This window comes from Cydia pomonella, chromosome 12, assembly GCF_033807575.1.
Source record: "Cydia pomonella isolate Wapato2018A chromosome 12, ilCydPomo1, whole genome shotgun sequence".
Lineage (NCBI taxonomy): Eukaryota > Metazoa > Arthropoda > Insecta > Lepidoptera > Tortricidae > Cydia > Cydia pomonella.
Genome location: NC_084714.1, coordinates 7865478 through 7883220, shown reverse-complemented (window position 1 = coordinate 7883220; position 17743 = coordinate 7865478). Strand labels below are relative to the sequence as shown.

General features: G+C 38.7%; 1 protein-coding gene and 1 long non-coding RNA gene across 5 annotated transcripts in view; both read right to left on the bottom strand.

The window, feature by feature from the left end:
• The window catches only part of LOC133523384 (protein FAM135A), a 41368-nt gene extending 36653 nt beyond the window's left edge, over nt 1-4715 (bottom strand). For all 4 annotated transcript variants that reach the window (XM_061858924.1, XM_061858926.1, XM_061858925.1 and 1 more), the window contains exon 1: nt 3899-4715. In XM_061858924.1, the coding sequence (XP_061714908.1) occupies nt 3899-3975 (77 nt within the window). In that variant the 5' untranslated portion in view covers nt 3976-4715. The remainder of the gene's footprint in view (nt 1-3898) is intronic.
• Nucleotides 1-17743, bottom strand: part of LOC133523394 (uncharacterized) — a 326759-nt gene that overhangs the window by 36653 nt on the left and 272363 nt on the right. The gene's annotated exons all lie outside the window — the stretch shown is intronic.

Here is a 17743-nt window from a genome sequence, read left to right as displayed (position 1 = left end):
CCGCCCCTGCGTAGGTAATAGCACTACGAGTGAATGAGTGGAGATAGAAGTCTACACTAGACATTAGCATCATTTATGGTAGGTCCGGGCCGAGGCGTCCGTCATAGGTACCCATCATTGGAAACGCTGCCTCGCGCGGACGCCTTGGCTGGGACCCGGCTCGTTCTAGTGTGAGTCATCCTTTATCCTTAATGTTCTGTACCTACTGCCCTCTAAACGTGATGCGACAGGCGAGACTAATGTCAATTTTCAGCTTCTCTTTTAAGATGTTTATTCGATTTTACGGCTAACTATTTTGGGTTAAATGGATGGCAAGCGCGCAAGGAAGAGCACCCACGAGATGGTCTGATGCTGTGAAGAGGGTAGTTGGCGGCAACATGCAGTGCGTGTCCCTTATAGCTTATGACCGCAGAATATGGAGACTGGAGACGGAGCATACCTGGTCGCGATCCTCAACAATGAGGGACCGAGGAAGAAGAAGAATAGATTCGATTTTAGAATTATGTTTAGTCTAGTTCGAATGACCTTCGTATTTAAGTGGCGGCAAAACTGTTGAAAGACCTTTTAATAAATTATTCGTAAAGGACGCTCGCATGCAATGCATGTAGCATGCAACTATGGTAATTAACCTTTAGGTATTACTGATAAAAAGCTTAATTTTTATTTTTAACGGTTATCGTTTTACTGTATTATTTTGAGAAAAAATCGAAGTTTGTCGTCTAAAGTATCTTATACATTTTAATTGTTTAGAGATAGGTACCTGTCTTTTTTTGTTAAGTTATTACTGAATGGTACCTATTACATACTTTTGACGCGTAGTCTTATCTACTATATCCTACATATATTGACGCTGACTGTTTTTAAAATATTTTGAGTGGCATTGTATTTCGTACATAATGGTCAGTTGTGACCGACGTGATGTTTTGAGTTAAAACATTGTTTGCTCAATAATATTTATATGGAAAAAAGCTGGTCTTCGATTTTCGCGGTAGGCCCTTATTCCAGCCATCGCCAGCCAACCTGATTCGAGTTTGCGGGCGCCCAAATCGTTTAAAAATATTGATTTCATTCTTGAAATAGCAATGTTTTTACTAATACCTTTACTAAAGACTAAATAATAATAATTCAGCCTATATACGTCCCACTGCTGGGCACAGGCCTCCTCTCATGCGCGAGAGGGCTCGGGCTATAGTCCCCACGCTAGCCCAATGCGGATTGGGGACTTACTTACTAAAGACTAACCAAGTTAATTAAAACAGGCAATTAACTGATCGAAACTATTACAGTAATTTTATTTTTTATTTTTATTTATTTATACAAGGAATTCCAACAGCTATAAAAATAATTAAACTTTTAGATAGTAGTACAGAGCCAATTACAGGAACTTGCAAATAGAATCGTTCGCGAATATCGTAATTGTTTGTGTCTATAACAGGTTGGGCTTTATACCGCTTCTTCGTAGTCTATAATTCATGAAATAGGTATTTTTATTAATGTTTAATTTTTACATTTGTGTGGTGAAAATTCGTTACGTCCAAAAACTACATCAGGATCAGTTTAAACGATATAAGTCACAACTAGAAATGAGACTCCACTCCACCAACCAAGAGACAACTTTAGTAGCTCTGTGTGTATGTGATCCATTCACATATACGGTACATTCAACAACGGAAGGGACTTAAATGGGACTGGACTCATCCCCTTCTGTTGTGTGGTGGGATAGGTACCTACAAACAAGGCGTTTTGATTAACGTAGGTCAATTACAAGTCCCAGCCGTCCCTACCTACATATTTTATGATCAGTATAAAAACGACACGTTAAATACCTTAGATTTTTTCACATTCGAATTTATTATTATTTGTATTGTATCTCCTTGGAATTCACGTGCCTATAAATTTGGCTCTTTTGATAGGCTTGCGTGAGGATATAGATCAACACGCAGAGGCCCCTTGGAGAGCTTTAATGTCATTTAGAATTTATTATATTATTATGCTTTGGTACCTACGGGTATTGTTCACTTTTGTACTTTATTAAGTAAATGAACGTAATTAATCGATATCATAATAACATATTCGTAGCCATATTTATGACATTTAAATAATGTAAAGTAATGGTATTTGAAAAGGGAGAAAGTATGACAAACTGTGAAGTTTTGATTGGTCAAGAAAGAGCTGAACAAGTGAAAGAGTTTGTGTATCTGGGAACCTTGTTCACTAGGGACGGTAAACATGATGAAGACATTGAAAGGAGAGTGAATGCTGGAAATCGTGTGAATGGGGCACTCAACGCTTTTATGAGTAGCCAGAAGGTGTTGCAAAAAGCACGGTTGGCTGTGCATAGAGGGGTGTTGGTGCCTACACTTATGTATGGTAGCGAAAGTTGGGTATGGCAGAAGAAACATCAGAGTCAAGTGAATGCAGTGGAAATGAGAGCGTTGAGAAGTGTGTGTGGTGTAAAATTACAAGATAGAATTAGGAACAGTGTGACTGAACGAAGATGTAGTGACAAAAATTGAGAAAGGTATGTCGAGATGGTTTGGACACGTGGAACGAATGAGTGAATGAAGGTTAACAAAGAGAGTGTATAAGGGAGAAGTAGAAGAGGGAGCTGGATGGGGTAGACCTCGGCGGACTTTCTCTGATCAAATCGGGGAAATCCTGAAGAAAGGCCAGGTCAAGAGCACCCTAAAGTGACGAGCGTGAGGAATGTCATGAAAGTGAAGGAAGCGAAAGAGGTATGTCAGGATCGTAACAAGTGCAAATCCGTGGTCTCTGCCTACCCCTTCGGGAAATAGGCGTGATTATATGTATATGTATGTATGTATGTTAAATGTATGTAATAGTTAAACAGATAGAGAATATAGAGATGTGATTAGAGCACTATTTTATTCATCAAATAGATGCCTTCACTAGCTTCATGCATATGAATATCGCGGCCTATTCCAACAATATAATGTGATACTGATTTAACATGGATCTGACATAATTTCAATATGAGATGGTTCCAATCTCCTTAAGAGGACCAGCTGAAGCTAATAACTAAACTCGAATCCAAAAACGATACTGTTTGACACTGACAGTTCAGTATCATATTGGAATGAGATTTAATTACTAAAACTCGAATCGGTTTGATTGTATTTTTTCAGGCACTGTGCATGGAAATGCATAAAAAAAGTGGCACAAACATCTTATTTTTGTAACATAAGTTCATTAATGTTACCTAGAACGTTGTAGATTTTCAGAGCCTTAATCACGTTATCGAATCGCTTCGAAAAAACCGTAGCAAGACTTAACAATATTGCGGAGCGCAGGCCCGTCACAAATCCTATTTGGAGTTAGACATCCGGGGGCGCAAGGGATCTCGTAAACAATACCCGGTCCCAGAAAACTCCCTAACTAGTCCTGACAGTTCCATGTCATAACATGCACTAAGGGCCGATCTGATACTTGTTTATTACTAGTTATGTAACCGCCGAACTAGGTTAACAGATAATGTGGTCAACGCAGTTTACACGGTGTTTTTAATGAGTTATCGATTCGGTTCTAGATAATAAGTCACTGTCAAGGTGTTCGATGGATTCCTTAGTAAGCTGTTGCCGCTAAGTTTGTAGCACATTATACTGATTCAAGTGTAATGTCTATTAACTAGGAGTTTTCAGGATTAATTAAGTTGATATTTAGATGATAATCATGTGTCCTGTAAAGTTCTAGGTCGTAATTACATTACCTGCTAGTGCGAGTATACATAGATGTAGTTACCGTTTTCATTGAAATTTAGTGTCCTGAAAAGGTTAAAGGTTGTATTCAGTTTTAACTAGATTTTCAGTTATTCTTGTCCTGTATCTTACTAGTTGCGTTGGTATACTTAGGAAAGAAAATGGGAGTTTGAGATCCTCACCCTCTCTGAAAGAGGTCGACATTGTAGAACTTGTAGAGTTCTACAGAGAACTCGAAGGTGGCCTGCAGGTCGCTCATGGTGGGGAGTGGAGGGCGCGGGCGCGGGCGGCGCGGCGCGCCATGTCGCGGCCGCTAGCACCGCATCCGGGCCCGCTCGGGCGTCAACACATGCACTGACAACACCCAACACAGCACACACGTCACGGGCGCGGCCCGGCCTCACGCGAAAATAACAAGCGCGAGCCGGCTGCGACGGCCGAGCGGCACTCAGTGCGGGAGCCAGGAATTCATTTTTAATAGTTGGAAGGACGCATGCGCGGAGCGTGCAGACCGCGCCGCCGCGCCGGGCCTGCAGTGCCGCTCAGGCCCGGCTTCAGTCTCGCAGGTGCCGCGCTAATCCATCTAGGTACAAGACTTGTTATGAGCGCTTGCGGGCTTAAGCCGCCCTTTCGTAATGTAACCTTTACCGCCATTTTATGAATACCTGTCTATAACGCTGCGACCTTTATTGCGAGCTTTGATGTTTCACGGGCCGCGAAGGCCCGTTGTTGGGATTTGCTCGCGTGGATATTTTCAGCTGTTTCCACGTGTCGGGATATTTTTAGATCAACACTTCCCGCCCACGTAGAAATCAAATGTTATACACCGGCGAAGTAGTTTAGTAAACCTTAGAGATGTTGGTAAATGTGGGTATTAGTATTGTAATTTTAGTTTAAAGTCATGATTTCATGAAACACAAACTATTAAACAATTTAAATTCAATGTGAACCGAATGTGAACACATTCGCGAATGTATAGGTATTAGGTACATATTGAATGCATCAAGGCTCAATCGGACGGCCCTTTTTAGGGTTCCGTACCCAAAGGGTCAAACGGGACCCTGTTACTTAGACTTCGCTGTCCGTCCGTCCGTCCGTCTGTCACCAGGCTGTATCTCATGAACCGTGATAGCTAAACAGATGAAATTTACACAGATGATGTATTTCTGTTGCCGCTATAACAACAAATACTAAAAACAGAATAAAATAAATATTTAAGGGGGGCTCCCATACAACAAACATAATTTTCTTTGCCGTTTTTATAAATAATGGTACCCTTCGTGCGCGAGTCCGACTCGCACTTGCCCGGTTTTATACAAAAACAAAACGCATTCATATTCGTCCTTTGAACCGAGTTTTGAACAAGGACTCAGATTAATGCAGCCATAATTATAAATGGCTCCTTATATTATACATGGGAAATCAACTCAGCCTGCATGTCTGTTTGACTATCTGTTACCTCTTCACACTTGAACTGCTGGACCGATTTGTGTGAAATTTGGTATAAAGATAGTTTCAGTCCCGGGAAAGGATATTGTATCATGGAAATGGTGGGGTTAGATTTTATGAAGTAATACTACCACTAGTAGTAATTGTACGCCGACAAAGTCGCGGGCAGAAACTAGTAAGTACAGATGTGCATGTTGTGGATAGTTTCCAAAAAGTTGTAAAAGTTTTTGGGAAATTTTACGAGGAAAAAACAACGTTTCTATTTTCGCAATGGAAAATTGATCTCCCCATATCCAAAATACGTGGAATTTCCGAAATTATTTCATGTGGAAAAATCTCAATTTTGGACCCTTGATCCACATCTGGAAGTAGGGTCGAGGTGGGAAAAGTGGCTAAGTAGAAAAAAGCCGGATACAATGGCTCATTCAAATTAATTTTAACACGAGAGAGGCGATATTTATATAATTTACGTATATAAAAGTTGCTATACTCATGTACGATACGTGTAACTATCGAAGAAATTCCTGCCAACTAGGGGTAAACAATAAACAGTCGCGTCATTCCTATAATTTGCGTAATACTCAATACTCGTATAAGGCCTGTTATAAATGTAACTATCGCCCTCAGATTCATCTAATAATAGAAACCAATATGAATGCGTATCGCCGAATTTTGTTATTAGTTAACAATCAATTTCTATATTTAGAAATATCACGTGGGTCAGGAATATTTAACTAAGAATCGAGTGTATCTGTCATATTGATCATTACCATTAGCCAACTTATAAACATTATAAACAAGAAATATTATGATGTTGAATAATCATAAAAAAAATTGAAGTTAATCAAATTACTCACAATTTTTAGTGTTTTAGGGTCACTGTCACTACTTCTATGCGGTTCAAAAAAGGAATATAAACTAATGTTAAGTCTTCAGGGGCCCACTGATTAACAGTCTGCCGGACGGTATCGGCCTGTCAGTTAGAACAAAAAGTTGACAGTTCCGAACAACTGACCGGCCGATACCGTCCGGCGGCGGAATGTTAATAATATCAAGTGTTAACTCACTGTAGTCGTACTAGAGGCCTATATGAGGTTTCAATGACATACAATCGACGTTAAAGACAAATATTAAATATTAGTAAAGTGCAAAAGTGTGAACATATCTTTAACGTAGACTGTAGACATACACTATTATATCATGTTAAATTAATAAAATGAACGAATGCATCTTTTATAGTGAAAACCTAATTTCACTTAAGCTCTAATGACGTTTTCATACAAAAGCCGTAGAAACGAGAAAGAATATTAAAATAGTATTCCAAACTACCAATGTTCTACAAAGCCTGGTTCATTCCAACTGCTTACCAAGTACTGGAAGGCATTTGAACTTGCAAAATCTCATTTTAACATTCGGTGAATCTTAGGTATGGTCACAGACTTAAATTGGTGACCCATCTACGGTTATCTTTTTTTAATACTATGTCGGTGGCAAACAAGCATACGGCCCGCCTGATGGTAAGTAGCCTATGTATGCCTGCAACTCCAGAGGAGTTAGGTACATGAGCGTTGTCGACCCTAACAACCCTCCCACCCCTCGTTCAAGCTAATTTACTTGTCAATATTAACGCTGTGACAAATCCAATGTAAAGTGTAGTCTCCGTGCAGGTCAGGATCTCGACGACTGAAATAAAACTTTGATTCTTAGTGAAGTTCCAATGTACTGGTTACAAGAGTTTAATTGCCAAAACGGTTAAATGTAGTCAGTGGTTGGTTGTTGATAGTATGGAAGATGATGAGAGAGTGAACTTGCAATATTTGATCGGTACAATTATTAAATTTAGATGCTTCTAATTGGCCACGATACAGAATATGTGGAGCGGTCCTATTGAGGATTTTGAAGCCTCCGAATACTACCCGAGCCCGACGGCTGCGTTTAGCTACTGCATTGGGAATATTTTTATATATAATAATAAGTTGCATTCGCAACATAAAGTAAACCCTAAATGGCTTAATAATTAAAATCCGTGACTGTACCTACTTACTAGAAATTATATTAATGCGAAGCGAGTGATGTCCACGTTCTGATGCGATGAAAACGTAATCGATTTGTAAATTTCGAATGTTGTTCGTAGCTAATATCTAATATACCACTTGGCTGGACCAGGCCTGCCGACAATATCGAAAATGGTGATCTGCCTCTCTATCGCTCTAGCACATTCGAGCGAGAGGGAGATAACGAAAATTCGATTTTCGCGTTTCGTTCTTTGTCTGGGTACACGAATGTGGCGGCGCCTAGGCCAGCTATGGTAGGTATGACAATTTGGGCCGATGAAAGTGGACTTTTTTACTATATGTGTGTCCAAAGTTGCAACAAATTTCCTATGAATATAACGCAGTTCTGGAAACATTCTGTCTCCACATTTATAAACATAAATAAATAAATATTTCGGGGACAATCTCACACAGATCGACCTAGCTCCAAACTAAGCAAAGCTTTTACTGTGGGTAATAGGCGACGATATAATACATACTTATATGTATATATGAATACATACTTATATCCATAGAAAACACCCATGTCTCGAGAACAAATATCTTTGTTCATGACACAAATAAATGCCCTTACCGGGATTCGAACCCGGGACCATCGGCTTTATAGGCAGTGTCACTACCGTCTACATCACTACAGACCAGTCGTTAATTAGTAAGTGTTAAGGACCAAGCAAGTCTAGAATTAAGGTTAGACTAACCTGAGACGTCGACTCGGCAACCGATAGCAATTGCACGGCTGCTTGCCAGTAGTTCGCGGCCGTACAAAGTAACGGCGACAATGGCGCGCGACGACAATACGGCTACGGCAGGTAGCTATTCTTGTAGTTTGCCGAGCATTAGTCTCTATCGTGAAATCAAGTGAACTCTTTAAATCCCTATCTGTCTGTCTGTCTGTCTGCCTCTTACATCTTTACGCTTAAACCGATTGAGATAAAATTTGGTATGCATTTTTTATCAATCATCATTCATTCCACGCAGATGTTCCCAACCACCGCACACCGACGCAGATCTATGTCCTCCCTCGGGCCTCAAACTCCATACCATTTTTTTCTAAAGGGTCATTACCTAATCTCAAAACAAAATGTCTGCGGTCTAATTGCCGCGACCTATACAAAATGTTTGAAGAGAGTCATAATCAGTCAGAATGGGGCCAGTACAGTGGTGTCACGCACACGAATTCGAGCCAATCGTGCAGTCTAACGCCGCGACGCGATTGTTTGATGAGTTCGCATCACGCGTGAGATTGGTCGCAACTAGTTGCGTTAAGAGTGCACGATGGGAACGAATTCGTAAGTGACACCGCTGAACTAGTACCATTCTTAGTGCCAGTAAGGCCCGTCCTTAGATATATGTCGATAGGGGTAACAGACAGACAGAGAGCCACAGTTACATTCGTATTTATAATATTAGTAGGAATTGCCAATCCTGCAATGCCATCATTCATTGTTTGTGCCAGTTATTTTTACTTATTGCTTGTAAAAAAACTTAGTTCTTGACGTGTAAAAGTGCCCTTGTAGCCTGCCTATACGCCAAATAAAATGTTTGAGTTTGACTTTGAGTTAGACCGCTGCCATATATTTTGTGGATGAGACGTGTGGCGAATGCTCGGTAGATTGTAGAATATAGCCTACACTCAGCATATTGCTGCGGCAAAAGAACAAAATGCTCCGAAGAACGTGATTTATGCCACCTACATAGATACCTATATATATTTATATATATATAGGTACTATAGGCAGTGTCGTGTAAACACACATCTTAATAATAGAATCAATGATATTAGACCGCTGTGACAATTGTAACAGCAGTTAAGTAAAACAGGGATCACCTCGGTGTAATTGAACAACGATCAAAACGTTTGAAAAACTTTAAATCTTTTACGGTTTTTTTTGTAACTTCTTTCAAAGTCGGTTCAAATGTAATCTATGTCACCCGCATCACAAAACGAATCGATTGACACCTCACAAACTAAAATATCAATTGTTCTGACGCTACGGTGAAACACACGACACAAACATATACGCACATACATGTATTATATACTCAATTAAAATCATTATAATTTAAATACAATATAAAACGAACAACGATACACAATAATCAAAAATTTACTTAACTGTTACAAAAATCTTAACCTAAATTAAACTAAATCCCCAACTAACTAACAAGCGCATGAACTATTCATGAATTACGTCCCGCGCCCCTCCAGATGCAAAGGAGCCCATCACGCTTAGCTCGTTACCGCGTTGAACAGCGATGGACATGGACAACCTTTGCATAAGGAACGGCCCGGAGGCAGGGCCCACTTCCCCTATAAACGATTTGGCCTCAGCACACCAACACTACCACCAGCCAGTGGTTTTCTCGGCAAGCGGGACAATTACTTACAAACATACCTACATAAGGTAATTCCACGAGACTGTAACGTCAGTTACCAATTCTTTCGTGTGTTCTTAGATTAATTAAGCAAATTTAAGTATCCAGATATCTACCTGTAGGGCTACGCCAGACATACAGACACTAAAATTTGCTTAATTAATGTAAGAACACACGAAAGAATTGGTAACTGACGTTACAGTCTCGTGGAATTACCCCATATACGACTGCTTAAATCAAAACCCCACCCGTAGTCGGTTAAAAAGTCACTGCGTTTAAGAAATGCTTTTGTCATTGTAAATCAGTATGTACCCCTTAGGTGAAACGGGAAATAATCTCAGTGTTTCAAAGTAATAAATTCGTGGTAGTGATAGTGGGAATAAATTATTTCCCCGGGACCACGGGTCGGTCGTAGGAGCAAACGAATAACCTTATATCATAATCGTATAACCCCACCTACACCAAGCACATATATGTCATTTGTATTTGTGACGCTCCTGATTCCCTTGAGGGCCTGAGATGACGTCATCACGCCTACCTTTGGCATAACACTATAGCCTGCTCTATTTTAGGACCAAATGATATCTGGAAGTAAAAATATACTAGCTCCTTTTTCTGAATCCTTATAAGTGAATTTCCAGTTAGGTAGTCTAAATTTAGAAGCTTTGAATTCTTAATATCAAGGTATTTTTGTTATATTCGAACGCCAGCAATTTTCCATTATAATCAAATAATTTGCTTATATAAAAAGGAGAAAAGTTGATATACGTAAGAGCGAGATGTAAATATTTAATGTTTTCTCTCTCTCTTTACCATAATGTAAACTATTTTAAGTAACATTTTTCATTAATAATGATATAACTTAGAAAAAATGACCTACTTTACATAACAGTTTAAAATGCCATCTTTTTATTTTATAGTCTTCATGAGCAATTTTATTTCATAAATTTACGCTTTTTCTAGAGAAAATGCACAAATAGGTAAAACTAAAAGAATTATGTCTATCTATATTTGAAGAGGTCCCTCCCAATCCCAATTTTTCCAATATCCCGACATTGACTTGAGTCTAATTTGAACCATCCAAACTTTTTTAAAACAAAAAAGAATTTTCAGAATCGGGCTAACAGTCTCCAAGAAGTCGGCGAACATACAGTAAAAAAAGATGCCTGCGAGTTGAGAACCTTCCCCTTTTTTTGAAGTCGGTTTTAAATTGCAACTGTACCCTCTACTGTTCACTATAACACAAGAGCTATGTTCTACTAGATATATATTCACCCATGTTTGGGGCACGCCGCGGTACATAAACAGTGCGAATGAATATTTAGCAGCTCAGCCAGCTACTGTTTTTTTTATACCACGTCGGTGGTACACAAGGTACCTATTTCTTATTTTGTTTTGCGTATTATAGTAATTAGAATAAAAACTATGTGAGGTCAACATACGGTCAAATCAATCTGCGGGAAATTCCGTACACGAACGTATTTTTCTAACTAATCACTGGTTTGACGATGAAGTTATTATCATGTACTTTTTTATGAAAAAAGCGTTTGTGTACGGAATTTCTCACAGACGGATTTGGCTGCATTGACCTTAAGTAAGTTAATTTATTGCACAAAGCAGTGCTTGCAACAGTTGGGATTCCAGACCCATAGGCTACATCGCTTGTCAAACGTAGTATGCTTGCTTGTCACCGACTAAGTTTAAAAGTTGTAAAAACACAATTCTATAAAAACAGTTATACTGTGTAATTTGAGCAAAAATATGAGTAAGTAATATGTATATTGTAAGGTGCATTAACGCAACACAATATTGACGCAAGAGCTCAATAACGTAAGACAACACGTCACTGTGCAATCTGAGCACATTGTTTCAGTCTTGTACTGTAAATACCCTCAAACCACCAATATTAAAACTTTGAACGCCTCGCCTATTGTGTGCGGCGCGTCATCGTGAACCTTGTTGGACTGCACGAAGGTTAATACTGGGCTGTTGACGGTTTTGGCGAACAATGGGTTAAAAATGTTTATGGTTGCCGATTTGTTTAATTATATCATGAATACAAGTCGAATTTCTTCCCGGGCTGTAATTTCCACTTGTAACTTTTTATCTTCTACCTCTACCGGTTATTTGCATGACATTTGAATTTGAATGGTCATTCTTTCACACTCGGTGCTTTCAACTAATTATGCAGTTTATTAATTAGCCTAATTTTCCCATAACTCTCATTGTTGTACTCGTATAGTCCTATGCAACGTATGTACCTATGCGTGAGCATGATTGATACTTGGGTACTTTCTTAAGGTGACAGTCCATTTCTGACCGCAGCTGCACTACTGCTCCGACATTACTGCAGCGGCCTGTACGCGTTGGTGTAATTGTCAATTTCCATAGTAAAATCAATGACAGTACCGACTGCACGTAATATGGTAATTTTAACGTATTTCCGACCGCAGCTGCACTACTGCTCCGACAGTACTGCAGCGGCCTGAATGTGTCAGTGTTATTGTCAAATTCCATAGTAAAATGATGACAAGACCGACTGCACGTAACATGGTAATTTTTAGTGTTTGGTGTACATCGGACCGCAACTGCGAACCGCACGTCAAATCTTTCACCTGTACAGAAATGTCTTTGGTGACAGATATTATTAGCTCCAATCAAAGAGGATATAACCACTACATTCTAAGAAGTTTATTACACCCGCAGATAAACAACCCCGATAGTTTCTGTGTTACGCGGTAGTTCCTCTGTGTCTTGGCGTTGCTCTTATTGTTTTTTTTTTATGTTTCCTGATAAATTCATTAAATAAACTGTTCTTTCCTTTTTTCGTAGTTTTCCGAGAACAGCTATAAGCTCGAAAGGGCAAGAGCGATAGAGAGGCAAATATACGATTTTCAAATTAAGATTTTCATGTAGGCAATAAGTAGATAGTAGATAACTATACGTAAGTATAAGTAAGTAAGTAAGTAAATATTCTTTATTGTGCACCATACATTTAAAAATAGACAGGAAATGAAAAAACACGTAAAAGTTAGGTAACAACAGGCGGTCTTATCGCTAAGAAGCGATCTCTTCCAGACAACCTTTGGGTAGCAGGAAACAATGAACTTACTACTACTTACTTATACTTTGTTTACTAAGTATACTTTGTATACTTTGTTTCAATCAAAGATGAATTTTAGGCCACGTAAGCGCGACTTACTGGCAGTTCCTAAAGCGCGCACTGTGGCGTACAGGAACTCACCATTAGTTCGCGCCTTACAATACCTAAACGCACTTGTCAAATCAGCTCCTGACTGATGTTTTTGCCAGTAGTTGGAAGATACTATGTGACGAATGTAAGAGGTTATGTGAGGCGATGGATGATCACGCGTCTTCGGTTAGTATTTAAGTTTATTTGTTATTGTATAACACAACTTTACGTTAACGTTTTTGGATAGTAATTATATTGTATGCATTCCACAGTGCCTTAGTGTCTCACTGTAATACTGTGTAATCTGTTTGAATAAAAAATAAAAATAAAAAATATATAAATTATTTACATGACTGATAATAGTGAAAAAAAGCGGCCAAGTGCGAGTCGGACTCGCCCATGAAGGGTTCCGTACCATTTATAACGTATTAAAAAAAACTACTAACTAGATCTGGTTCAAACCAATTTTCGGTGGAAGTTTGCATGGTAATGTATATCATATATTTTTTTTAGATTTTTCATTCTGTTATTTTAGAAGTTAAAGGGGGGGGGGGGGGACACACATTTTTTCACTTTGGAAGTGTCTCTCGCGCAAACTATTCAGTTTAGAAAAAAATGATATTAGAAACCTAAATATCATTTTTGAAGACCTATCCCTAGATACCCCACACGTATGGGTTTGATGAAAAAAATTTTTATTTTTTATTTTTATGACGTATTAAAAAAAACTACTTACTAGATCTCGTTCAAACCAATTTTCGGTGGAAGTTTGCATGGGAATGTATAACATATATTTTTTTTAGATTTTTCATTCTGTTATTTTAGAAGTTACGGGGGGGGGGGACACACTTTTTACCACTTTGGAAGTGTCTCTCGCGCAAACTATTCAGTTTAGAAAAAAATTATATTAGAAACCTCAATATCATTTTTAAAGACCTATCCATAAATACCCCACACGTATGGGTTTGATGAAAAAAGATTTTTTGAGTTTCAGTTCTAAGTATGGGGAACCCCCAAAATTTATTGTTTTTTTTTTTCTATTTTTGTGTAAACATCATAATGCGGTTCATAGAATACATCTACTTACCAAGTTTGAACAGTATAGCTCTTATAGTTTCGGAAAAAAGTGGCTGTGACAGAATCGGACAGACAGACGGACATGACGAATCTATAAGGGTTCCGTTTTTTGCCATTTGGCTACGGAACCCTAAAAACTGGAAAACTAGTTCGCCTTTGTACTAATGATGAGTGTTTTTTACTGTTTTGTTTTCATTTTTGTACAATAAAGAGTTTTACTACTACTACTACTACTACTAAATTACAGGACGCACGTATGTGTTAGAATAAGATCGATGTAGGTATGCTAACCGTTATTCATCATACAATCATGTACACACAGCATAAAAATGTGACAACATAATATTTCTATGATGATTCTAAGACTGAACGGAGTGGTCGTATGCAATTTCCTCTCTCTTTCCTCTTTCTGTCTTTTTCCAAAGTCAGACAGAGAAAATGTTTCGAATGAAATAGCTTACTCTGTATCCTCTGTATTTGTGTTAGGATACTACGATAGATTACATTTTTTTAGTGGCCACAATGGTCGCGCACCGTGCGACTTAAGAGGATTTTCCTCCCGCGGGCGCTCCGGCTTTAGTATGAGGTTTCCCTCCCTGCCGAGGTTTTTCTGAAGGTCTACAGTATGGGTTCTTCAAAAAAGAAGTGTACAGGAGTTGGAGGCGTGCTTAGGATTTTCAGTGATGCTCGTATTTAACAGGATTAATTACTGAATTCTCGCTGACAGTACCGTGGCACAGTGAATTTGAAAAAAAAATGTTCTGCTTTTTCTTTTAGCCCATACGAGTAAATAAGCCATTTTCTGCACACAACACGTTATTTCTTTCTACATCTTGGCAAAAAAAAAACATTAAAACGAAGAAGTGAAGTTTTCTTCATTCATCTATGATCAAAATTGCGAGTGTTCTTCTTAGTTGAGTAATGTTTGTCAGAAGGTATGTCTAAACCAAGTCACATAGAGGCAGTGCCGTACCCAAAAAGGCGTTTTTCACAAAGTTGTTGCAGAAACAAATTTTCGCAAGAATTGCCATTATCTCTGAAAGAAGACCGATTACAGAAAACTTTGTATGATATTTTAGCCTCTAAATGCGATTAAGAATACAACTTTAAAATCTATCAGGTTTTACCAGCCCATGGTGTATAATATCGTGACACTTTCTGACTGTTTCATTTCAAAGCCATTGTTTAACACCTCATTAAGCATATGGATACTCAAACGTAAGAAAGATTACAAAATTGAACCACGAGAGAAGCGACAGCGGTTTTAAAAGTAAAATTGTATTGACAGTCCGCTTCAAGGCATGAGATTAAAAAAACTTTGCTACAGAGCACAACACGAAATTTTTTCATCACACCATCACGAGGAAAATATTTATTATTCCAATTAATTTATTAAATATTCTTTCTATCAGCCCCTTGGCTAACGTAAATAGCTTTCTTCATAAACGATTTCTTGTCTCGCCCGTCAAGTTTTATATGGTCTAGTCATAAACTGTATCTGCCACGACCATGAGTGCCGTTGCCCACTGACACCTGCAACACAAGAGCGATTATAAGATTTAAATTTGTGCTTTAGTTTGAAATAGGAAACTGGACAATATTAAGTGTAAATTGCGCAATTATAGCTCTTACAAATCAATTTATTCGTTTATTCTTCACTGTTAGGTACCTAAAGAAAGTAAAATTGGTTTAATATGAAAACTCAGAAAGATAAATCTGTAATATTAAATTTTGCTAACACTGAACGACTGCATTGGAGAATTTATTCTCACGTGTCGCATCGCCATCTCCGAAACCCACGAATCCCTTTGCAGAAATAAAGTAAACCCGGGATAAAAGAGCCTGGCTTTTTGAGGGGATGTTTATCGCAGACTTCTACATCCAGGCGGTACTAGGCCGCCTAAAACGGGCAGACACCGCCAGCTGGATTTGGCTGGATCACGTGATGCAGGTGGATCAAGTGCGAACATCGTATCCATCACGAGCAACATGAGTCCCGCTTTCGTCGGGTTGCTGTGTGCGGTGGTCACGCATTTAGTCAAGATGATGGGGAAGATAATTTCAAAATGTTAACTTACCTTAAGTGAAGAAATATTTCTCCTCTGCGTTAATTTAATTCGAGTAATTTGGTTGTATTTATTCAATTTGAAGTTAAATTGCTATTCATTTAATCGGCAAACAAACCATCACCATCAATATCTGGTTTTTTAATAATATTGCGTAGCTGCCTTCACTGACTGTGACTTTTGTAGAAAGGCAAACTGATCTTCGTCTTCGTGTACCATATAGCATTATCGTCACTTACTTCTTCTGGTAAAAAATATAAATAAGTAAATTAGTAATTTTATTTATACGTCTGACAGTGACATTATTCATAATCATTGACTTTGACAATCAACTGACGAACGCTCCCGCGACTGCACGCCGCAAGCAGCAGCAGTCGGCTGCTGCAGTAATGTCGCACCAGTAATGTCGCAACGGTAGTGCAGCTGCAGTTGGAAATGGACTGTCACCTTTAGTTGTGTATCTTATAGTTTAATATACTTTTGTGTATTTTCCTATTATGCCCTGTTTTGACTTGTTATGAATATCAGTATATTATTTTTAATGGTCTTATAGGTTCAATTCTATAATTGGGTCCAGGCCGAGGCTTTCTTTTCTATGACGGGTGATCGGTGATGATCATCTTCATCTTCATTTAAGAGCATGGCTCTTGTCGGTGGAGTAGACGCCAGTTTTCGCGGTCCTCGGCCAACTTCTTTAGGTCCCTATACGACACGACATTTGCTTTTCCTTTTAGTTGCTGCGTGTGATAATCACGTGAAGCTTTTTATAGAAAACTGAAGTGTCTGACGCCTACACCCGGACCGTTCTTAGGAGAGTCATCCTTTTATATGTATACATGTTTAATAGGAGAAAATAGAAGATTTCCGTACACTAGTTTGATAAAACAAGACATGATAGATTAACGTAGGTACGTTTTTTTTATATACCACGTCGGTGGCAAACAAGCATACGCCCCGCCTGATGGTAAGCAGTCACCGTAGCCTATGGACGCCTGCAACTCCAGAGGTGCTACATGCGCGTTGCCGACCCTTTAAAAGCCTAATTGTAATTGTGTTTAGATGGTACTTACGTGGTGGTTAAAGTCGTTATTTTTTGATAGAGGATAATATCTCTTATTTCTCAAAAGCGTCAAACTTAACGACCATATTTTTGTCGACCTCGAATGAATTAATATAAAAGAGTATACATACAGAACAGAAAAACAGAATAAAGTTAAGTGTGCGATTAACAGGCAGGAGCTCTCGAACTTATAAAATTCTCTCGATTTGATAATAATGCACCTCGGATAATTATTGCGCTAGATGCAATGCAAATATATAATATTAAGTTGAATATATTTAATGTTCCAATACGACTCCGGAAAGTCACGTTAAATCTACGCCTCCGAAAGCCTTCCCACTATTCACATCGCAAACTCGTATCTTTCCTTACATCTGTTTAAGAAATCGTCTTCAAGGCAATAGTGCTAAGGTTGCCTTTTAATTGTATAATGAAATGGAATACGATGTAAATAATATTGCAGCTGCTTTTTGTTGACACAGGAAGCCGCCGTGGCACTACGTCCGTGATAAAAATGATTTAGGTATGTTAGATTTTACAGTAGACAGGTTTTGCAGTTAGGTATTTTATTTTAAACGTGCTATTTCGCTGTTCAAGTTCTTAAAAGAACACTACAGTTTAAGCCTGCCCTGCCTGCCTGCCCCAGGCTGAAATCGAACCAGCGTCCTCTGTCCTCTGCTATCATGACAGGTCACTTGCCTGGGGCACTGGTCACTTTTTCTTAGTATATGACATTTATTTCAGTTTACAAA